The sequence below is a fragment of the Penicillium coprophilum genome (genome assembly GCF_028826855.1).
Source record: "Penicillium coprophilum strain IBT 35676 chromosome Unknown utg000004l_segment0_segment0, whole genome shotgun sequence".
Taxonomy (NCBI): Eukaryota; Fungi; Ascomycota; class Eurotiomycetes; order Eurotiales; family Aspergillaceae; genus Penicillium; species Penicillium coprophilum.
The window spans coordinates 177,567-200,155 of NW_026622723.1; the positions used below are offsets into that span (position 1 = coordinate 177,567).

At 48.2% G+C, this 22,589-nt stretch overlaps 12 protein-coding genes across 12 annotated transcripts; 4 read left to right on the forward strand and 8 right to left on the reverse strand.

The window, feature by feature from the left end:
- Positions 1-1,656: 1,656 nt before the first annotated feature.
- On the forward strand, positions 1,657-2,406 carry N7500_004456 (GNAT family N-acetyltransferase; the record flags this gene model as incomplete). Its single annotated transcript, XM_056675602.1, has 2 exons — positions 1,657-2,086; positions 2,150-2,406. The coding sequence occupies 2 exons, from the start codon at positions 1,657-1,659 to the stop codon at positions 2,404-2,406; spliced, it is 687 nt and encodes a 228-aa protein (XP_056530602.1).
- Positions 2,407-2,583: 177 nt separating this feature from the next.
- On the reverse strand, positions 2,584-3,478 carry N7500_004457 (class I SAM-dependent methyltransferase; the record flags this gene model as incomplete). The annotated part of the gene is made up of 3 exons (XM_056675603.1): positions 2,584-3,011; positions 3,075-3,325; positions 3,387-3,478. The coding sequence occupies 3 exons, from the start codon at positions 3,476-3,478 to the stop codon at positions 2,584-2,586; spliced, it is 771 nt and encodes a 256-aa protein (XP_056530603.1).
- Positions 3,479-4,316: 838 nt separating this feature from the next.
- On the reverse strand, positions 4,317-5,570 carry N7500_004458 (Winged helix-turn-helix transcription repressor DNA-binding; the record flags this gene model as incomplete). The annotated part of the gene is made up of 2 exons (XM_056675604.1): positions 4,317-5,348; positions 5,412-5,570. 2 exons carry the CDS (start codon positions 5,568-5,570, stop codon positions 4,317-4,319), a joined length of 1,191 nt encoding a protein of 396 aa, XP_056530604.1.
- A 900-nt stretch (positions 5,571-6,470) lies between these two features.
- On the reverse strand, positions 6,471-6,971 carry N7500_004459 (uncharacterized protein; the record flags this gene model as incomplete). Its single annotated transcript, XM_056675605.1, has 1 exon — positions 6,471-6,971. The coding sequence occupies one exon, from the start codon at positions 6,969-6,971 to the stop codon at positions 6,471-6,473; it is 501 nt and encodes a 166-aa protein (XP_056530605.1).
- Positions 6,972-8,010: 1,039 nt separating this feature from the next.
- On the forward strand, positions 8,011-8,775 carry N7500_004460 (C40 family peptidase; the record flags this gene model as incomplete). The annotated part of the gene is made up of 2 exons (XM_056675606.1): positions 8,011-8,714; positions 8,766-8,775. 2 exons carry the CDS (start codon positions 8,011-8,013, stop codon positions 8,773-8,775), a joined length of 714 nt encoding a protein of 237 aa, XP_056530606.1.
- A 192-nt stretch (positions 8,776-8,967) lies between these two features.
- Positions 8,968-9,203, reverse strand: N7500_004461 (uncharacterized protein; the record flags this gene model as incomplete). Its single annotated transcript, XM_056675607.1, has 2 exons — positions 8,968-9,110; positions 9,158-9,203. The coding sequence occupies 2 exons, from the start codon at positions 9,201-9,203 to the stop codon at positions 8,968-8,970; spliced, it is 189 nt and encodes a 62-aa protein (XP_056530607.1).
- A 179-nt stretch (positions 9,204-9,382) lies between these two features.
- N7500_004462 (putative pyridine nucleotide-disulfide oxidoreductase) lies at positions 9,383-11,119 on the reverse strand (the record flags this gene model as incomplete). Its single annotated transcript, XM_056675608.1, has 1 exon — positions 9,383-11,119. The coding sequence occupies one exon, from the start codon at positions 11,117-11,119 to the stop codon at positions 9,383-9,385; it is 1,737 nt and encodes a 578-aa protein (XP_056530608.1).
- Positions 11,120-11,688: 569 nt separating this feature from the next.
- On the reverse strand, positions 11,689-11,910 carry N7500_004463 (uncharacterized protein; the record flags this gene model as incomplete). The annotated part of the gene is made up of 1 exon (XM_056675609.1): positions 11,689-11,910. The coding sequence occupies one exon, from the start codon at positions 11,908-11,910 to the stop codon at positions 11,689-11,691; it is 222 nt and encodes a 73-aa protein (XP_056530609.1).
- Positions 11,911-13,794: 1,884 nt separating this feature from the next.
- N7500_004464 (Hsp20/alpha crystallin family protein) lies at positions 13,795-15,267 on the forward strand (the record flags this gene model as incomplete). The annotated part of the gene is made up of 1 exon (XM_056675610.1): positions 13,795-15,267. The coding sequence occupies one exon, from the start codon at positions 13,795-13,797 to the stop codon at positions 15,265-15,267; it is 1,473 nt and encodes a 490-aa protein (XP_056530610.1).
- A 259-nt stretch (positions 15,268-15,526) lies between these two features.
- Positions 15,527-16,985, reverse strand: N7500_004465 (Zn(II)2Cys6 transcription factor domain-containing protein; the record flags this gene model as incomplete). Its single annotated transcript, XM_056675611.1, has 3 exons — positions 15,527-16,001; positions 16,043-16,872; positions 16,917-16,985. 3 exons carry the CDS (start codon positions 16,983-16,985, stop codon positions 15,527-15,529), a joined length of 1,374 nt encoding a protein of 457 aa, XP_056530611.1.
- A 371-nt stretch (positions 16,986-17,356) lies between these two features.
- On the forward strand, positions 17,357-18,350 carry N7500_004466 (RTA1 domain-containing protein; the record flags this gene model as incomplete). The annotated part of the gene is made up of 3 exons (XM_056675612.1): positions 17,357-17,510; positions 17,577-17,819; positions 17,899-18,350. The coding sequence occupies 3 exons, from the start codon at positions 17,357-17,359 to the stop codon at positions 18,348-18,350; spliced, it is 849 nt and encodes a 282-aa protein (XP_056530612.1).
- A 220-nt stretch (positions 18,351-18,570) lies between these two features.
- On the reverse strand, positions 18,571-21,953 carry N7500_004467 (ankyrin repeat protein; the record flags this gene model as incomplete). Its single annotated transcript, XM_056675613.1, has 3 exons — positions 18,571-20,965; positions 21,024-21,394; positions 21,462-21,953. The coding sequence occupies 3 exons, from the start codon at positions 21,951-21,953 to the stop codon at positions 18,571-18,573; spliced, it is 3,258 nt and encodes a 1,085-aa protein (XP_056530613.1).
- Between the last annotated feature and the right edge of the window lie 636 nt (positions 21,954-22,589).

Here is a 22,589-nt window from a genome sequence, read left to right on the forward strand (position 1 = left end):
AACGCCATCCGGAACAGAAGATCACCACGCTTCTGCGTAACATCCCTGCGAACTTCGCCATTCTCTAGCACAGCTTTTGCATAGTCTTTAGTAATTTCGATGACGCCGAAGCATTGCTGGCACCGCGACTGAGAATCAAATCATCAGTATTGAGTCCACTTGTCTCTCCTTTACCCCATTTTCAGCCCTAGGTTTGGATCCGATATCGACGATATCAAGGATATCATAAGGCTTCCCGGTAACAACCTCATCGGCTGTCCAGCTAGATCTTGTAAATGGCAGCTTCTCAGTACGGCAGCACACTCAAGACAGCTATCATCTGCCCATCATCACATCTATAGGAAGGGAATTCAAACTCTATATACTTAGTAACAAGGTCATAATTAGCGATCACAACATTCTAGTTGAGCCCTCCAGACAGGCTTTCATGGAGGCCTGAAAGGCCCCCACGAATGGGTTGTCTGTTGGGTTAGGCTTCGAAGGTTCAGCCCATAGCCCCCCAAGGGTTGGGCTTTGGGCTGTGATCCGGGCCCATTTGTGGGGCTTTGTGGAGCGCTACCGGCACCATCCGCAGCCTGCTCATACGAGAGATATGTGAAAACATCACCGAGGTTGAAAATTTGTTCTTTGCGTTGACGGGTGCGAAAAGGAGAACATATGCCTCAAAATTGTGGAAGTTGCTGTTTCAGGGGGAGAAATGCGGTGCGGGGGGAGGTAGCCGACTAGCCTAGTCTTTCAGATCAAACCGTACTGAGATTCTTACTCACGTTATGATTCTCAAAATAAAGAACTACATCTCCACTAGCCTATAGAACTTTCACGGCTCGATCTAGCCCTTATACACACATCCGGATTCCCACTAGCGAGCAGAAGGGTTTGCGTGTTGTGACTGTGAGAAACCTCCCGGTGACTCGAGCTAGGAGCCGATGGGAACGTACACCTTGGCCTGTAGCTCGCGTGTGTGCATATTTCGGGCGATATCTCCCTTGAATCATGTACAAAGTGCACCCAGTGTGCAGAGTGCGTTCGAGGCTGACCTTCTAGATGCTGCAAGCATGTGAAGCCACATGGGGAAACGTATTGTCCAGATTTTTGGCGTGAGGCAAAAAATGAAATAGATGTTCAATATAGACCCGTAATGGATTGTGACCGCTTCTAAATCTTAATACCTAGCACTTTTAAAAATAAAGCCATGTCTTGTAGCATCCTCCGCTACCTGTGGCTTTTAGCTCGAGCATCCGTACTTGCTTTCACCGGTAATGTCACAAAATATCCTCCATCAATCTATTCCAACTAACAGGAATCTTACACCGGAACGGTCTTCGTTTGATCGGGAACTAGCGGTGAGGCTTTGGTACGGCTGGCTCGCTCGGGATTCACGTTCTTACATATCTGCAAAAACGGGAGTGCCCCCTTCATTTTCTGTATAGATATATCGTGCAGCTTGATGCCTAAGAGACCCTTACTATTTGACGCTAAGGAAGAAAAAGTCCAGGATGCTCTGACCTAATTCAGTTTCACCGCTGCGTGAGTCATCGTCTTCATGCCCCGGGGCCGTACTGAGTCATGCAATCGACGGATGTCTCATTAAATGTACAGATTCAGATTATTGCGCTCTAATTGAACATTCATTCTCGCGGCACTTCCAATCCAAAAATGGCGCCAGCTCTCGCTGGGCCTTTCGAAATCAAGTACGCCAATGCATCTGACCTAAGTGCCCTTGTGGGCATTGAAATCCGCTCTTTTCCCTCGTCCAATTATATGCGCAGCACATACAAGGGATGTGATCCATTGGCAGTTCACACATTCAAAACAGTCTCCTCTCTCGAGTATTTTGTCAAATCCGAGTGCCATATTCTAGCGGGTGTGGACTCGGAAGCCGGTGATATCATCGCATACAGTCGCTGGCATATACCAGCTGTTTATGAGTACGAAAGAACTGTGGACATAAGTCTGAGCAACGATGCGCAAGCGCAAGTGCAGAACATGTGGGCGTACGCCCCAAATTTGAACAAGGGCACCTACACGTTCTACGAAGAAATGATAAAGCGAAGTAGAAACACTCATCTCAAGGAAACTGATATTGGTTCGTCACCTCATTTTGCCCGTTAGAGTCTTACAATATTGACTGCTAAATGAATGCCGCTAGTGCTTGAACTACTATGTGTCTTACCAGAGTACCAGAGAATTGGAATAGGAAGTGCCTTTCTCAAATGGGGTATCGAGAAAGCAGACGCCAGTGGCGCGCGGATATATCTGGAAGCTACAATGGAAGGAGTGCCAGCGTATTTGAAGCACGGATGGAAGATTGTCGAGGAAATAGAGCTGGATTATACGGAGCGTGGTGGAGAGGGAAGTCAGAAGTTCGCATTGATGATCAGAGAGCCCCTGGAAACAGGGGCTTGACATCCGCCTATTTTCTCTTTATATATGTATCTCTAGCTATAAGAGCTCACCTCTATGTGAAATAAAGCTTTTCATGTCTGACAAATTCATGTATCAAAGGATTTTGAGATGATATCAGCGATGGCCTATTATGCTTGTCGCTCTCTAGAAGTCTGACTTTTTTTGATCCAAGACTACCTAGGCCTTCTGGCAGAGAATGCTTGCGAAAACATCATCAAGTACTAACCCTTCCTCAAAAAGCCTCATCACCTTGCTAATCTTCCTATGATACATGGTCTGCCCTTCGTGTTCATCATGAACGAGCCCTTGATCACAATAGGCAACTGGCAACACCATTGCCAGCGATCGACGAAAAAAAGACCTAATATGAGAAAGCTGCTCGGGCGGCGCATTCACTGTGTTTTGGAAAGTCTTGCTAATCACTTTGAGGTCTGCGTTTACACATGCCTTCACAATAGCTTCAGGGGCATTAAGGCTGAAGCCGTGAAACTTTGCATAGCCAACATAATCATCCACAATTTCTTGCAATTGTGGTTGTATGGTGGTCATCAGTTTGAAAGATCTACTGCAGTCTTCTTCTTCCCACTGCAGATAACCTCCCGGTTCTACAGATGAAAGTCGTTAGGGGCCTTCTCGTAATAGCTAGCTCGTTGCAGTATTGGGCTTACTAATGATAGATACCATATTTGTCACAGCAAGTTGATAATCAGACTCCTCCAAGCCAGGTTGGAGGAACCTAACATGGACCAAATCATATCGATTGAGCTCGTCCGGTGGGAATGGATTCAGTACATTTTGCACTGAGAAGCTTAATTTATCCAGATCACTTGGAAACTGCGCACTGGAGACATCGAATCCTTGAAGCAAAGGGAACGGACGGGCGTTGTCAAATGCGTTGCGGACATCTTGCAACCAAATCCTGAAAGATGGACTGAATTGAAAAAGAGATTCCCTGTCAAGGACACATGACATTTACATACCCTGTTCCAGTGGCGATGTCGGAAATCGCGCGAAGATGATTTCTTTCAATCAGAGGATGTATCAAGTTCCCTTCTAATAAGCTCAGGAACATTACATGCTGGTCGTTCAATCTCAGAAAAGCATTAGTCTCATGTTTTCAGCAAAGATATTCCCTTCGAAATTCCCACTCCTACCGTTCAGCTTCATTTGCATCTCTCTTGTAAGTATACAAGTCTTTATTTGTGTCGACAGTGGTCATATTTGATAAAAGAAAGGGATATCATTCAACAGGCTGCGTCGAGTGCCAATTCGGGGAGACCCTTGGGTTGGACAAAGCACAGCATGTCTTACCACTACACCATAAAAAACACCAAGTTTCCTATTTAGGGCCTATGGGGGCCATACTTGTAGGTCGACATCTTGTGAAAAGTTCCGGGACACTCGGAATTTTTTGACATCATTCATTTGGTCTAGGCAGTCAGACCACCCGTGGATATACACGGTTTTTTTTTGGCTTGAAGCATGCTTAAACTAAACTGCACCCTATATATATACCACGATAAATAGTGCACCTACTGATATTTCATTGAATAATTGATCTGTATAGCACTGAGTTTATGGAGAGAAAGGAGATTGAGAGATATCATAGAAGAAAGTACCCTCCTTACTTTACTGGTGTGTTATTAGTACTATCATGCAGGGTAAAGATAACTCCGAAGCGGAAGAAGGGAAATTCAAGGTCGGATTGAATATCAAAAACATCATTTTTGTAAAATAGCATTATATACGACTCATCACTTCTCAGTCTCTATCAGGTATGGTGAGCGAAGGGAGACTTCCAAGATCAGGCAGAACTCTGAACATTGTCGCATGAATTTGACATGTATAAAAGATGTATAAAATCACCTAATCAGAAATCCGAAATACCTGTGAAAGAACGCAAAGATGAACTATGCTAGCTCAGCCTCAATCAAACTCTCCGCCACCCCAGGATAAGTATAAATCCCAACAACCTTCAACCCAACTCGTCCCAAAATCTGCCTCCACCCCATCTCCGTCCTCTCCCTTGTCCCAAAATGAGACATCATGACCAAATCCATCGTCGTGGCCGCTAGCGTCGGTTTCTCCTCACTCACGACAATCTCATACAGTAGAACCCGCGAATATCCCTTGACCAAAGCTGGAACCAGATTCTCCAGAATCCGCACACCATCGTTGTCAGACCAATCATGCAAAATAGAATGCAAAAAATAGGCTCTCGCACCCTTGACCGGCTGCCGCGTAAAGAAATCATGGGACTGCACCTCAAACGCCATTTCCTCGGTCCCATTCAAAACATTCGCAATAACAGGCTCACGATCCTGTACCACAACCCTCCCAGGCAGACTTTTGAAAGTCGCCACAAGAGCAGCAACATCATTACCCTCACCACCGCCAACGTCCACTAGGAAAGCGTCACCAATTTTCAAATCAAACCCGCAGACTAGCCGCTGGGAAACTGGGTAAAACCCCTCCGCAAACCAGTTCACCTTCCCAGCACGGTAGGTTTTCATAAGTGCATCAAAATTCTGCAGCTGGGACGGCGTGGCAATAATCCAGTCAAAAAGTCCCAGGTTCGTCCCATACGCTTGGTGGAACGGTCCGTCCGTACCTCCCGGAGTTGGAGAGCGGTATGCATTGTTCTTAAAGTAAGCCGGCATGCTTTCGAGCGTTCGCCACACGACGTCATAGCAGCATAGAATAGTGTGCTGATATCGTTCATCGGCGAGACTGTCGCTTAGTGCTGTGCCGTGGATCCCATCTGGGTGGAAGACAAGCACGTTCACAGCGACCAAGTGCCGTATTAGACGGGTAAGGAGGTCAAGTTCCACGCCAGTCTTCTGCGATAAAGCTTCCAGACTGAGACCTGCTGGAGCTGCTTCTTTGATATGTTGGAATAGATGCACATCCACAGCGAGTCGGATTATTGCAGATCGGGCGGGCTGCGGTTGTGTGAGCTTGCTTGTACATTACCGGCGAATTAGGATGGGGGCTGATCTTCTCACCTCTGCCCAGAGAGTCTGCAGGATAAACTCACTTGGCAGCTCGAGTGCGGCTATGAGCGCACGGCTTTGTGCAATCAGCTCTTCTCGTGAACCGGGTTCATTTTCCTTGAATGCATCTCCTGCGCAGGCAAGTTGCTTGAGGATTTTGGAGGCATCCATGTTTCAAAGTGACTGTATGGATCTAAATTTTAATATAATGCATTATGAGAGAGGGCATCGATTAAATATCAGAGAATGGGGTTGTACCGGTGGTAGTTTCCGTTGAAATGTGTCCTACCCAGTATGCCGATCTATAGTACAACATATGTACATGTCTTGAACCGTCAGTCAGGACCCATTTACTTTCATTAGCGCTATTTCTATCAATCACCCCCCTAATGATCCACCTTATTTTCAAACTCTTCTCTCTCAAAAAAACATGCCGCCCTTGCGGACCGGGCTTATACGTGGTAGAACGCCAAAGACTGAGCTTTTAACCAAGTCAAGAGCTTGAATCATTTGCAAGTATAGATCAGTTCAAAAACCTACCTCTGCTGCCTACAAATCGAGCTACTCCGATGGTACTATATATCGTACTTACGCGCAATATCCAAAGTAAATTTAGACCTCAGCCCGGGCGCCCAATATACTTAAGTGATTGGCTTAGCAACATACACTTTCACTAGCATACTAGGTCCCCATTGACATGGGTATAGTTGATTCGCGACTTCTGATATTGGTGGGGCCTTTCGGTTTTCTTCCCTCACATGTCGATCAAGCACCATCGATTATCTTGTTTCGTGCGTCACACAGCCAGTACGTCAATCTGAATTCGGCAATTCTCTCTGTCACCAAGAGGTCACTTTGACTTTCATCAGAAAGTGTAGTAGATTAACGATTTGGCCAGACGGCCCGTCCTTCACTCGTTTCTAGAGCGCTGCTCACAACATTCAGTCTCGCGGAATTTGCATCAATCAGAAAGAAAATTGGAAAGTGGTCAGTTACCATGCTTTATTTTTTGCTGAAGAGCGCATGGATTTAATCAGAATGAGGGCTACACCAAACATATACCTTTCAACGTTAAGCACCAGCTATACGCTCATGTCTCCACTGAATCAGACCCGCATTAATCAAGATTGGAATAGCCTGATCCTCAATCCATTCAGTACATTTGATCAACGGCCGACGAGGTTCTCCGGGCTCATAGAATGTCACGGGATTCCAGCTCTTAATGGGCTCTGTCTTCATCGTCACTTTGTTGAAAGCCTTCTGCTTCCCGGGCGCCGGGATAGATTTGAGAATCTCATTCCAGTTTTTGGGATAGTTGAGGGCTCTGGTATGTCCAATCAGCTCCTTTGAGAAGAAGTTCTCATCGGCCTCGGGATCATCGTATTCTGCGGGCTCGTAGTGCATGCCTGTGACGATATCTCCGGTGACGTGGTGTTTCATGCCGCTACACGGACCTTGCGCATTTGTTTGGACAAAGAGTATGGTGTGGTATCGGGGTGATGGCATGTCGGGGTCTTGGATGGCTATATTCAATTTAACTTTGTAGACTGAATAAATCTCGGAGATGGACATGTTGATACTGGAGGTTGAGAAGGAGCTGGAAATCAACTAGAAATCAGAGTGACTTGGACAAGGCGAGAGAGTCTTTAACACCTGTCTCCCCGCTTTTGGGTAGCAAATAGGGTATCACGGGACCCCCTTCAGACAGAATGGAAATAGATAATGTGTCTTGATACTCTAGTATGAGGGCTTAGATCTTGTCTGGCAATGTTGAAATTTCCAATATGTCCAATCTTCGGATTTCTTTTTTATGTTTCCACTATCTTCGACCCCTCAGTTTCGGCCACATGCTTGGAAATACTAGACAAGACAAGTCGATGAAAGAGTTTATAAAAAATCTGAGTAGGGTAGTAGGGATACTGAACGACCATCTTGGATTATTGCATTCTTGAGTCGAGTTTGGAAGTTGACGTCGTATGCAGCCTCGGGCGTTGGCATCTTTCAGTGACGGTCGATACAGAAGGATGCACACAGCTTAGTACTGGGTATGCTGTTAATTTCAAGCTACGGGCAAATGAAACTACCTACGAGTTAGAAACCGTACGAAATTTGAGCTAAAATATGGCCATCTAATTTCGGGCCACACCGTGGTTACATCTGCTATAAATAGTAAATCTCGTGTTCCGAGTGTTCTTAGTGGCCTCGAGGGAAGTATGAATGCAGGAACACGAACATACGAGAAAAGATCAACCGAAACTCCAGTTAGTGTCCACTAGATCCCTCGAAGTTGTTATTTTTGTAAACAATCTTGGAGATCACGATCAATTGGTGTCAACAGGGCAATTGTCACGATGATCGTATCGAATCCGAGGGTGGAATACGAGTGGAGGGTTGCATTCTGCTCCAAGAGCAATACGAATCGACGATCAGCTCGATAAACACGAGGAACACAACAATTAGCTATAGATTCTATCGTGGTATAGCGTAAACGAGCTGTCTACAAAACTTTCAACCTCCATCTCGACTTAAATTTATCTTCTTCAACTCGGTTCTCTACACCACAGAAAAGAGCAACTCTCTATTACAAAAACGAACAGTCAAGCAGTTCACCATGCATCTCATTTCACTCATTGCCTTCTCCCTCACAACCGCTATAACAGCAGTCAGTGCTTATCCCATCACCGGCGAGACCGTCAACTGCCGCTCCGGTCCCGGAACAAGCCATGCGGTCGTCAAATCATATAAAAAGTCGCACGACGTCAAAGTCACTTGCCAAACCTCTGGAGACTCCGTCTTCGGCAACAATATCTGGGACAAGACATCTGATGGCTGCTACGTAGCCGACTACTACGTGAAAACCGGCAGTAGCAGCTACGTGACCACCAAATGCAGCGGTAGCGGCGGTGGTGGTGGCAGCACCGGCACAGGAAAGGCAATTATCGCTGCAGCTGAGAAGAAGAAAGGCCTCCCATACGTCTGGGGAGGTGGCGGCTGCAAAGGTCCCTCTGGCGGCGGGTTTGACTGCTCCGGTCTGACGCAATATGCTATCTGCCAGGCATTGAAGAAGACAATTCCCCGTGTCGCGCAGGATCAGTATGATTCTAGTATGGGCAAGCGGTATCCTCGAGCGCAGGCTAAGGCTGGTGATCTCTTGTTCTGGGCTACAGGGGGTGATTGCAAGAACAAGGTTGCACATGTTGGCATCTTCATCAATGATAAGTTGATGATTAATGCTGCTCGGACTGGTACACCGGTTCGGGAGCAGGCTATTTGGACTTCATATGGTGGGGAGAGTATCTGTCCTTATGTTATGAGGTATGTGTCCGATTCTCTGGCTGATGGGCTGTCATGCTGACTGGGATCTAGATTCACTTGAGCTTTTGCTATAGCTTGGGATTGGAAGTGACAAGTGAGAGATCAACGGGGTATTTAGAGTGTGTTGTGTTGATTGGGCTTGGACTTGTACGGTAGTCCAGATAGTTAGAATTGAAGTGGTGTTGTATGTTTACATCCAGAGTGGGAAGGAACTACAGGGAAAGTGATTGGGAAGGTACGTGGGGGTATAAAATCACTTCGCCCATCTTTCTTCTTCTTCTTCTTCTTCTTCTTCTTCTTCTTCTTCTTCTTCTTCTTCTTCTTCTTCTTCCTCTCCCGCCCCTTTCAGCCATCTCACTGTAGCCCACGTGAGATTGCCTGAAGCGTCGCACCTGACTTAAAAGGATATCAACAGAATTTTTGAGGTCTGTATAAGTCCGCACCGAAACTAAATTGAAAGTTCTCGTCGATGTTCGTTGACAAAGTCATTGGCTGAGCTTTGGGGGTTCGGTAGCCATTTGACAGGTCCCACAGAGCACATGGGGCGTGTCTCGTCACGTTCTTCTTCCTTGTACACCTACATCGAGGCTTCTAGGGTAGTCGAATGAGGTAGAGTATCTTCCTAAATTCCATGTTTCCTATGCAATTCTAATCTCTTTATATGATCTTCAAAATCGCGAAACATCCCGCCCAAAGAACTTATTCACCGTCCACCGGAAGGCCACTCGCAATTTATTGCGCCAGCTGATGCTCATGCCGATATACGCTGTCTTCCAGATAAGTGAGGCAGTACGTCCCTTGATACCTTCTGGCATGAGACTCTTTGAGCCACGGTCACCTTTACGGGGTATTTGCATCAAGGCCCGCTCGTCGCCAATGTACGCCATCGTGCCCAGGTCACGGAAAGAGAATGGCGGGGTCTGAGCCAGGTCATCTTTGTTCAAACGATCAGCCAGCCACTTGGATTCTTGGCTGGTGGCCTGCGCCGTTGCAGGAGGCGCACCAGTCTCTGGCATAGCGTTGTCACCTAAAGCGAACACGTCCCGAAGAACGGCTGTCTGACCTGTTTCATTCTGCAACTGTACCCGCAGATGTCCGTCGACGAGAAGGGGACCTTTCTTGGGAGCCTTCTTGTATTTCCATGATGCGTGTTCGGCGTCTATCGCTACAGCTGAAGAGCTCTCGATTTGATGGATGGAGTCTTTGGGGTATGCGGGGACCGAATCAAGGGAGTCGGTGATGAATTTAGGCATGGCATTACCTGTGGCCCAAACACACATGCCAACGCCCATTTCACCATTTTCTTCGGTTGTAAGAGTCAGGCACCGCTTCGGATCCATATGGTATGGCGGAGCTGCACCAGGTGGTCCCCAGCGCAAGCTTTTGACGTGGTGAGAGGTCTTAATATCAATACCTTCTCGCTCCATGGTCTCCATCGCATAACGAGAAAGCGATTCATCGAACATCGAAAGCACCTTAGGCGCAACATCGTACAAGGTGATCTTGGGGAGTGTATTCAGAGTCGGGTAGAGTGCCATCATATCGGAGTAGATAAAATCGCGCAGCGATGCCGCAAGTTCGATGCCAGTTGGGCCAGCCCCGACAATCGCGAAGTTCAGCAACCACTTTCTCATCTCTGGGGTAGTGAATGGCAGCACGGCTAGCTCGAAGCATTCCCGCACGCGCCGCTTGACCCTTTTCGCGTCCCCGATATCCTTGAAGAACATTGCATTCTCCCGCACTCCTGGTGTTCCAAAGGTCTGACTGACGGCACCTACAGCGATGACAAGCTTATCATATGGTACTTCGAATAATTCACCTTGTTCCCATTGGCGCTGTTCTTGCATCGGCTTCATATTCGTGGTCTGCGGGCCATCCTCGGTTCGTCGCTCATTTTCAGCCGTGCGAGGTGATTCGGTGACACCGCTTTTGACAACTGTGGCTTCGCATAGAACAGTCTTCTTTTTCAGGTCGACTGCGCGTGCAGCTGCTTGGATGAAATCCACTTTGGCGCGTGGATCGCGCACGGGCTCGACGATGTTGGAGAAATCGAGGGATCCGCTGGCCGTATTGGTGAGGAGAGGAGTGAAGACGAAGTATGAACGTGGTGATACAATCATTGGTGCGTATTTCTTTTGAGAAAGCCTGCGCGAAAGGGTATAACCACCCCAGCCGGATCCAAGAATTACGACCCGTTCTCTTTTGTCATCAGACTGCTGAGCTGCGGCGGGCGCTTCAACTTGGGTTGCGAGGCATCTCCGGCCAGGTACATTGACTGCCAGCGCAATGCTAGAGGAAGATATGTACGTTGGGCTGACCGGGTGGGCAACGCAGGGGAACGAATTCCGTATTCGTAGGCCCTGGCGTCGCAGAGGGAGCATCGCGCTCAATGGCCGGGTTTGCATGGCAATGCAGGGCTGATTCAGTGGAACACTAGGTCAAAGTGAAACATTCAAAATCGACACTGGATCGGTACCAAGCCCTGCTATCTAAATGCGGCATTGGTATTGTCCACGCTTTTGCTGACTCACTGACGACTTCACGCGTCATCGGCGGAAAGGAGATAGCCGGAACGGAGTTTGCGGCAGGTCCACTTGTTAGGCTCCATAATGGGTAACATATTCGTGTTTACGTGACCGTGGTTGGAACTGAGAGCTATTGTGACTGCTCCATTGCTGTCAAGCTTTCGGACACCCGGAACCCTTCGGAGCAATCGGTGAGATCGGATAGCACGTGCTGTCGGAGACGATCGGGAGATTCAGACACATGCTGTTCACATGGTACAGATTTCAATCAGCTGTAAATTATGTTCCGGGGTTGTGCAGAAGGGAAGAAAGATATTATAAGTCCTAGGAGGGAACATCGTATGATAGGGTTTAGGTAGGGCTTGGCGCAATCACATGAACTTCACAGATACAATAAGATCCAATGTGTTTCAAAGAATTCAAGATTTCTAGGTTTCTAGATTTCCAATCTAGGGCTTTGAGTCTAGGGTCCAGACTGCCCAGTCACCTTGTCTTCCGCGGCGCAGGAGATGCCGTCGTGTTCGATGATCGGACGGTGCAGGCTCTTCAGCATTTCGAAAAGAGGCCGAATTCATATCAGTCATGGTTTTAAATGTCTTGAGTTTATCCAAATAAATATCATTCAAACGAACTTGTCCGTTGTTCACGTCAATGATCAAGTTCATCGACATTTTGCCTTCACTTCATAGGCGGTGGAGTCCGCGGTAGCTACTATGATGTCATGAGTGGCGGATGTGGCGCAGCACTCGCTGTCAATCGAATTTAGGGCCATATTGCCTAATCGGGAGCTTTATCGCGACGAGGCTACTAGCATTATTCTGTATGAGGCCTCTGTTCGATATTTTCTACATTTCACCATACCTTTGCAGTGTTCTATACCTCGGTTTGGTGGACAAAATCTCAATGAGGCTAGCATCACATGCAATTCTGCTTATATCTCTAATTGGTTGAAGCTATGAGGCTGACTCGGTACAAATCCTATTTGATCAATTTCGATCTCCCGTCCATCCTCTCAGTTTCAGTCCAGTTTCATTCCTTTCCTCCAAATTTTATCTCCATTTCAGCTTAATATGGATGATTGCCCCCTCTGGCTACAATTGGGCGGGACACGATTCATCTCCCTAGGAGCAGCAGGGGTTGCTTTTGAAGATAGCCATGGAATCATCAAGACTCCCTCCACTCATGATTTCATAGAAGACCACGTTTCAGCTACCACAAATGTACAACAAATCATCGGATCTATGTATAACCCGCAAAAGGCCTATCTACCAAACTCTACCTAAGCATCCGAACATCCTCGGTTACCTCGAAATCACAGACCATCCGCTTTCCATATCACCGATTTCGAGATACTCGCATTCATGTGCATTGTCACAAGGCCTTTCAGCGGATTTACATCGTTGGATTATGAGTTCTGTCGATGCTGTCGCCTTCAAACATAGCCATGGTGTCATCTGTGCTGATATTGGTCCACGGAATTTCTTCGTGGCCGATGACCCATCTATCAAACCATGCGATTATGCTAGGTCAATTATCGATGACATCGATATGTAAGTGGCGGAAGAAGACTGATATTGCGTTAGGATATCTGATCTATGAAATATCAGCGGGTATTCGGCCGTATAACGAGACTGAAAATGCAAAAGAGGTTGCTAGCTCGTACGCAATCCAAATTTCTCGTTTCCCTCAAAAAACGATATCAACACTTGATCTACAAATCCTAGACTTCTGCTTACACAACCACGAATATGCTTCGGGATGACTCTTCTATTGTGTTGAGGAGGCCGGCGCTATACAGACCCTTGCTTTCTCTCCGTTGAAAAGTTCGCCTGTGGTATCGATCTTTTGGGTTATCTGTCTGTTTTATTGTTTTTTGGGGGGGCGTGCCAGAAGGGAAATTTGAGACGATCAAGTTTCGCCTCTCGGGGTTCTGACTATATACCATTAACAGCTTGCAAGGGCACCAAATATACAAATGTCAATTATATCAACCAGGAAATAAATTCAGAATGCCTATTACTTAACAATACGTGTGAACCACGCATAAAGACTCCGTCCCTCGCCTAGTTCCCTTCCATATCCCAGGCATCAACATTCAATGCCCTCAGTGCTGTAGTCCTGAGAAAAAGCCATAGAGCGCAGCCTAAAATCATGCATACCTACTGCATACACGTTCGGCGCTATATGATGTATATTCGCCGCTCCGAGTTTTAGGTTGTCATAGGCTCGGAGATAATTGTCTATTGTGTCGTTACCACCGAGATATTGCTACTTTGGGACCAATTCTCGGCCCCGAGCCCTGTGGCGAATTAGCGTGAAGAGGATGTACATAGCTACGCAGGGGTTATCATACGTATACACTGGGAGGTTGTTGGTCAACGCGGCTGCCTGGATGTGTCACCATTTGTATATAAAGAGCAAGATGTTGCTTCTTGCATTAGTATCGGAACAAGTGTCTTTCGCTTTTTTTGCTTTCCTGCTCTCAGTTTGGATATCTTCCAACATATCAATTTCGCTCACAAGTTTTATATTGTATATCAATCTACTACTTCAAGATGACTCCCATCTACCAACTCAACCAATCTCAACATCCGTTTTGGGATGTTGTCAATGGCAATCTAGAGGATCATCCGTTCTTTGCTCCTCGTGGACACCACGGACGTCGTGGTCGTCGTGGATGGGACAACCCCGAGCATAATGACAAGACCACCCAAGGTGCTCAAGCAGGTGAAACTACTGAGCCCAACAACAACATGGAGAAAGACGAAACATTAGTATCGAACTCTGACTCCCCAAACACCCACTACCATCGCTGTGACCACTGCGGAAATGGGAGGGGCAAGGGCAATGTGCGTGGAGGCGTCGGCCACCACGGTCCAGGCCCATTCCGTGGCAAAGGCGGCAGAGGGAGGCATGGACATGGCCCTCACGCTGCGCCCTATGGTCACCAAAACACCAAGGAGTTCTCAAAGAACTCGGAAGAACCCCAAACAGCCGGTGAGCTCTCGGATGCCAACGACGTCTCATTCGCCTCCAAAGAGAACATCGAGCCCTCGACATCGGACTCTGACTCTCCCGGCAACCACCGCGGCCACGGCCACGGCGGAAAGTGCAAGAGCAAGGCACATAGAGGTCCCGGCCACCATGGACCAGGCCCCTACCGTGGCAAGAGCGGCAAGGGAAAACAAGGCCATGGCCGCCATGCTGGACCTTACGACTTTCACAGTTACGGCCATGACCACCACCACACGGGCGGTGCCTTTGGGGGCCCTGGGCGCGATGAAAACGACAGGCATCTATATGGACACGGACATGGACATCGTCCCTACGCCGGTCCATACGGCTTCCCCGGTCATCACCCCAGCCCCGGTCCCTTCGGTTTTGGGCCCCTTGGACAGGGTCGCTATCATAAGGGTGGTCCCGGTGGCCACGGTAGACATCATGGTGGACCTCCTTTCGACGGTCCGTTCGATTTCCTACGCCAGCTCGGTGCAGGACTTGGTTTCCCGATGAACGGGCCTACCACAGAGGGCGTCGACTTCATCCCCTCCGTTGACGTCTTCGACACCCATGCCAAATACATTGTGCATGTCTCACTTCCCGGAGCCAAGAAGAGCGATCTCAGCATTGACTATGATGCTGGTGAGTCTGTTCTGCATGTGGCGGGTGTCGTGTATCGCCCCGGTGTCAATGAGAATCTGCACCACGCCCTTGTTATGGACGAGCGAGGTCCACAGGTTGGTGTCTTTGAGCGTGAGGTCCGTCTTGGGAGTCGCGCCGCCCCGGCTTTTGTTATTGTGAACGACATCTCGGCAAAGCTGGAGGATGGTGTCCTGAATGTTACTTTGCCGAAAATTATTCAGGATGCTGAGGTTGGGAAGAAGAAGGTTTTCCTGGCAGATGGTGATGTAGAAAGTGAGAAAGGCGCGCCGGTTGTGGATGGAAGGACTCTCACTCCGGTGGAGTCTGAAGAAAGTGACGTTGAGGATGGTGAGGCGAGAGAGTATGTCAAGGTTCATGTGCAGTAACCACAAGTCGGATTTCTATGTTTTTTTTTGGATTATTTGAAGTTTTGTCATGGGTTTTTCTTCTCTATTTTTTTGTTCTCTTCTATCGTTTAGTTAACATTTGAAATCATTTGGAATGAAAGAATGAATCGCCACTCAACATCAGGTGGGATACATACAAATCTCGCCTTCACTGTAGTAGTTTTGTAGAGCAAAAAGTTCGATATCGAAAACCGTCCGTATGGCGGGTTTGAAACTCATCGAATGGAGTAGATTGAGGTCATTTCCCAAAAACCCATCTTCTCGGCCATACCAGCCACTCCCTAAAGCCGGGATTGATCTTAATCTCGATATCTTCAAGTAGTTGAACTGAAGTGCCTTTGATGAACCAGAGATCGTTAACAATATGCAGCAGCACACACCAATGACTCAGCAGTACCAGAGCTGCAGGATGGGATGCTTCCAAATCGTCTCGGAATTGTTTAGAAAGTGAGTACGCCCACATTAAGACCATTCCAACCTCAACGTGGGTCCCTGCGAGCTCTATCTGACGAGTCGAGTTTTCAAAGAACAGCAGGGAGCGCTTGTAGTCTGTTCGGCGTTCGACAGGGCATGGCAATTCATGCGAGGCGCTCGAGTCCTGCTCGGACTGGGGTTGTATATAAGGGAATGGATAATCATCAATAAATTGGTGGAGTTGTGATATTCGAGTCTGAATGTCGGGCGGAAGTAGAGATTGGTGTATGGTCGCAGGGCTAAAGTGGGGTGAGGTCAGTTATGTCGGTTCAACAATTACCGGCCCACGATGTCGGATGGCAAGAACTCAAAAGCCCACCTTGTAATGAGCATTTCACTTTCAATCCAGACGCTGTTCACAAGCGGTGCAAGCCTGGTTCTTCGAAGAGAGCGTAACCATGGCTCCATGAGAGTCTGCAATCCCTGGACTACAGAAAAGAGCTCCACCATATTCGATATGGGGGCTGGCCAACGATCCTCGCCCAGTCGGATCGGAGAAGCACAGACATGTACCATGACCATAGAAGCAAAGCAGAAGACGGGCTGCCAGTTGCTAGGGTCGACTGGAGAGGAAATGAGCTCTCGAAATTCTTTTAGCCCAGCCGCCTGGTGGTATGCAGAGGCCTTGATATTCTTCGCTTTCTGGGTTGGGAAGAGAGACACGCGATGCAGAGCTGACAGAGCCAATAGTCCGTGCATCAAGTACTTATTTGAATATGCCTCCATAGGGAGAACAATGCGCCACACATGTCGTGAGTCCTCACGGATTGTCAGTGTATTGCATGTCACAGTGCAGTAATGGTGCATGAGTTCAAGGTCTGACGCCCAGTCATCTTCGTTCAAGGTCGGAGTTTCAACTGGTGAGTCGGACAGAAATTGTAGTAGACCCGACTTACGCTCTGACTTGGGCTTGGCATCACCCAGACCTGCCAGGTTCCCAGCAGGGGTTGCCGGGTATGACTCTGTGTTTAACAGCGACGGCATGTAAGATGAAGCCAATGATTCTGATCCAGTAGCTGGACTCTCAGCCGGAGTTGATATGCCACGATTAACATAGGAACATTGAATGGCATGTTTGGTACAGTTCGTACATGGATATTTCTCATCGCACTATGCTGGTTAGAAAAAGCTCAACCCGGGGATGTTTGTCGCACCTTTAGTCTTCGTGCCTTACATTGCGGACAGCCATTTCGTGACTTCCGATGTGTTCTCCTTGGGCCCATTATCAAAGGGATCAGTCAGAGAAGTCAAGCTGTTCGGGTGCGGATACGGGGATACGGAGAAACGAATACGGACACGGAGACGGAAACGAACCGACAAAGCCTCCTCGCCCCCACATCGCGTGAAAGCTGCGTTAACAGCCAAGGCGTTTCCCCCAAATGATAAGACCAATGCTCAAATCAATGTATTTCAATCAAAGGCCGCCTAAATTTGTAGTGGATCGCGGAGGACGCCTGTTTCGGATTCAAACCTATGTTGGGCTGTGGTAGGGTTGTCCGATGGCTGTTGCCCAGTTTGATATAAATCTCATCTTAACCCCAATCAGCTCAAATGAACTTAACTTCTTCATACATTCATTTAATCCCATCGCAAGATGGCTGAAAAACATAATATCTATGGATACAACCCTTCCCTTCCCGCTGCTATCATCTTTATCATTCTCTTCAGCGTCACAACCGCTTACCATGGCTATCAACTTACAAAGTCACGATGCTGGTACTTCATTCCATTCGTGATTGGAGGAATCTGTATGTTCTTTTTACAAACTGCTTGTTCGATGTTGTGACAACATCACTGACTCTCAATTCATACAGTCCAGGTCATCGGATACATTTGTCGAGCCGCATCGCATGATAACTTCTATGGAATCCCCCTATATGCTATGCAGACTCTATTCATCCTGCTCGCTCCACCACTGTACGCAGCATCGATCTACATGATCCTCGGGCGAACAGTGACCTATCTCCACGCCGAGCACCTGAGTCTAGTGCCAGTAAAGTGGATGACAAAGATCTTCGTGGGCGGGGATGTGTTCTCGTTTCTGTTGCAGTGCTCTGGTATGTTAAGTCGATGTCAACAAATCAGATCACAGGCCAGCCATTCACTGAATAAATTCTAACCTACATTTCATCTTAGGCGGTGGCCTCATGGCTTCAGCAGGCTCGATGCGTGAAACCGGCTCGAACATAACAATCGGTGGCTTAGTCGTCCAGCTTCTATTCTTCGGTTTCTTCGTGGTTGTTACCACGGTCTTTCACTTCCGAATCTTGCGTCAACCAACCTCCAGATCACAGTCAGATCGCGATCAAACCCGCGGTGGCGGCTTCAAACAACGCAATTGGTTCACCATCCTTGTTGGGCTTTACATTGTGAGCTTCCTGATTCTGGTGCGGTCTGTGTTCCGTTTGGTGGAATACAAAGAAGGTTATGATGGGTACACCATGACGCATGAGGTTTTCATGTACATCTTCGACGGAGTCTTGATGCTTATCGCCATGGCCGTTATGAATGTGTACCACCCCGCTGAGATCCTTGGGAATGGGAAAGGTGAGAATCAGGAGTATTTGGGTGCGACGCAGCTTGAATAGATATCAAGTCATGTGAGTTAGAGCTAGCCAATTTACTTAAATGAAAGACCTTCAATTCTCCTCCAGAACTTCTTCAATTCTTATCGGAAGTTCGATCACTTTCAGCGCTGTAACGAGACGGGTGTATCCAACTTTTGCCTAAAGATCGAAACGGCAAAATGATGGTAAAATGACAAACTACAAGGCAAAACATCCATTCGTTAGAATGCCGTAAATCATATCATCGTGATCTGTAGTCTTGACTAGACCGCAGATCGTAACTTTTCCGCACAGTGCCATTGCCCAATCCACCGACATATAGATCAGGCCTTCTTGACTCCCCCGTGCCGCGTGATGAAACAGGTAAAACATGACCACCATATCCAACATCAATGCTTCTCCGCATGCGCGACAAACTTATCATTTTCTCCATCTCCAAGACCTGGAGCGTTTCATCGCCACATTCACTCTTTGCAAGCACCTTCTCCCGGTTAGACCGCCAGCGTCGGCTGCCCACGCGGAAGAAACCACCAATATCGTCGACCGTGAGAGCGAGCCAGACAAGTGGGATGGAGATTGCAAAGCCGATACCAAAGGTATACTTTGCCACATAACCGAGATTCAAGTTCTCGAATTCTTTGAGGTTGATCGTGAAGATGGAGGCGATGAACGACAGCGGTAGGAAGATGATAGTAACGATAGTGAAGACCATAATCGTCTTTCCCTGGCGGGCTGTACCAGCAGCCTGGTCACGCGCAAAGCGTGCTTCGAAGGCATTAGCGTGTTTTTGCTTGAGGTCGAGCAGATCCGTGATGGAGTGGTAGATACGCTCGGCCTGCTTGTCCATGCGGTCAATGTCCTTCAGGTGCATGTCAATCATGCGCTGCTGGTCTTTGAACCGTTTCTTGACCTCAAATTGTGATCGGTGCTGGCCTTGATAGGTCTCGCAGATCACTTCTTGGAAGTCAAGCAATACATTGTTCTGGTGTTCCAGCACCGTCCGGATCATGTTCAGCTCGTCTCGGATGTCCTTTGTCTCGGCTAGAAGATTAGTTTCCTGTCCAATGTCCAGGAGTCGATCGACAAATAGTGGCTGGCCGTCCTCGTCGCAGTAGTTGCTGCTTTGATCGTCAGCTGTCCCTTTACCCGACTTTGGCGGAGAGCTGAAGGAGCCGTTCAGTTTGCGGTGGCTTTTCAGCCAGTCTGATGCCTGTCCGGAGGCGTGGTTGAATTGGTTAAAGAGCACAGTCTCTTTGTCCGTGGCTATACCGATAGAGGACTCGAACATATCTAGGAACTGATACTCCTCGTCACCCAGGCGGTGTCGATCAAAGACCCCGGAGCATCGATTTGTGATTATCATGGCCAAATCATAAACAGATTTGACAGGATCTCGAGTTTTGGAATTGATATCCTCGATAATCCCATCTAGCACATTGAGCGGGTCATTCTTGGGCTGGTCCCATCTCTGTGGGAAAGCTGTTACGATTAAATTCGTGCCTAAAACCCACATCCACAGTTGATCAACCATGAAAATCTTGGGGTCTACCCCCATACCGGGGCTTTTTGTTTGGTATCGGTACACCACTTGATCCTGATCGCGGCTCTTGGTGTCGATATTTGGGTAGAAGAACTGGTCCAGTGTTCGGCGGACATGGAGGGAGGTCGTTGAGGATGATAGATGGGCGTCAATGAGCAGCACATCTCTTGTGCGCGTCCGCTTCACCCCATTAGATACAAAATCCAGCGTTTCTGCTCGGGAAATTGCATCCTGCATCTGTTGTCTGCGCTCCGCGGTTTCAAAGTGCAGATATGGCATGAATACGCAGACATTACAAGCAGAAACCAACGGGTGGGGATCTTTACAAAAGGTTGATGATGACAGAGGTGATGATCTCGCCTGTTTCTCGCTCTGTCCCCACAGTGACTTTCCCTTCGTCTCGGGCTGCTTGGGAGTTCCCGGTGCGCTGCCCGACTTGCCACGCTTTTGATTGTTTTTGCCCTTTTTTCCATGGGGCCCTGTCCCTTCGTCGGGGAAATAAGAATCTGCCTTGTCAGGCTTGCTTCCTGTGCCTTTCTGCTTGCGGGCGTTGCCATCCATGGCTTTCGCCTGTCCCTGATCAGACGCTGGCTCCTCTGAAGTCTCTTCTTCATATCGCCGTAGCATCGTCCGCGGTGTATTCTGACACAACGGCCGCATAAAGTGCGAGTGAGTCCTTTGACCCCGATGCTGATAGTTGAAAGACTTCTCCAGCCCCTTAAACCCATCAACATCATGTGCTCCCTCCTCAATAAACGACTTGGTGAGCAAGGCTTCCACCCATGCCATATTATTCGCCGGCAAGTGAATCCACCGGAAATCAGTCGCACGACTATCAGCTGGCACAGTGGTAACAGCCTGTTTCCTAGGATTTTCCCGGTCCCTGCCATATAGCAAATTAAACACTGACATGCGCTTAACCCGATTCTCATTATGAAAGTTGCCAAAATCAACAACAGTAGCATCGAACGCGGCACAGGCCTCCTTAATATCATCAGACAGACTCTCAACATTGTTAAAGGGCGCAAGCATTAGCACAATATCCTTTCGTTTGAACTGCGCCGCGCGAAGAAACGGCGTACTGCCAAAATTATCCCTAACCCTTCGCTTCAGATCCGGCCTCTCGAGAAGACACTTCACAACCTCACTATGACCCCCCCTGGGCAGCAAGATGCAGCGGCGTAATTCCATTCAAGAGCTGCGCATTGATATGCGCGCCTTCGCTCAACAAAATTCGCACAATATCCTCACACCCCTTATCACAAGCATTATGAAGTGGCGTCCATCCACCATCACTAGCAGCATTCACAGCCGCCTTATGTGCAATCAGCAGCTGCACGATATCCACCCGGTCATGCGCCGTAGCAACATGCAACGCAGTCTTACCACGCAACTCAACAGCATCGACCTTCGCGGGCATCTGCACCTCCCCATCCACCTCACCAGTCCTCGTCAGCAACATCTCCGCTAACCTCCAATTCCCCGATGCACAAGCCCAATGCAGTGGCGTCCGTCCAAGCTCATCCTGCCCCTCAGGTCCATCAAGAGGACATGCCGTCTTCAACAACAATCTCACAACCTCATCCCCCCACCCCCCACCGACAAGCCTTATCAGCCGCAAGGTTATGCAACGCATTGCGACGGCGCAGATCACGCTTATTAACATCCGCGCCGCGCATGATGAGCAGATGCAGAATATCAGCGTGATTCTTCCATGCAGCAGTCATGAGGGCCGTGCGACCCTCTTTATCGGCAGAGTCTGGACTGGCATTGTGGTCCAGAAGGAGACGGACTATTTCGTAATGGTCGCGCTCTACGGCGCGGAGAAGTGGCGAGGCGCGGTTTGAGGGGACATCTGTTTTTGCGCCGAGGGTGAGGAGACATTCCGTCGCGGCGACGCAAGCACGTTCTGCGCTGCGCATCAATCCGATGCGGAGGAAGTTGTCAGTTAATTGGTGGTATTCTTGTGCGAGGGCTATTGTTTTTTTGAGGGCCTCGACGTCGTTTGATTCTGCGGCGCGCAGGAGTCGTGGTTCGAGGCGCTCATGGCTGTCGCTCGTTACGCTGGAGCGGGAAGGAGGCATGGTGGGTGGGTAGAGGGTGAGACGATGAGATGATTGCGATAATTATAATTAGAGTATATATGGTTGTGTATTAGGTGTCGTTAATGCATTTTCGGTGCTTTTGTTGAGTTATCGAGGTTCTTTGACTTTTTTTTTCCTTTTCCGCCGGTAGGATAAAGAAGGGATTCGGGGATGGATAGTTGGGGGAAATTGGACAAAGCTGGACTTGAATCAAGCTCAAGTGACAGCAGATGGCCCTTTTCCTGGTCTGGAAGAGATCTGCGAGACGGTCCTTTCATTAGCTTACAATTCCATGGGGATTCTGCAACCGACGGCGATAAAGGAAAAAGCGGCTGTGTGGCTGATCCTTCTCGTATTGCCTGCTTTAGTGGGATCGGCCTCGGCATATACATGGTTTCACGATTGAATATCTGAAAGAAACACTGATTTACGGAGTACAGAGTAAAGCAGATAAAGATATTCACGTCTCGAGGTTAGAGGTTTGAGGCTTTAAATAAGAACATGGTAACTCGAGGCTGGAACCATGGATCCGGGATAAACACATGGGCACACACTGTACATTATATATACCATACTACACGTTAAACACTACACTTCACTACACTTGGTGGAAACTAAATGTACAAATATTAGAAT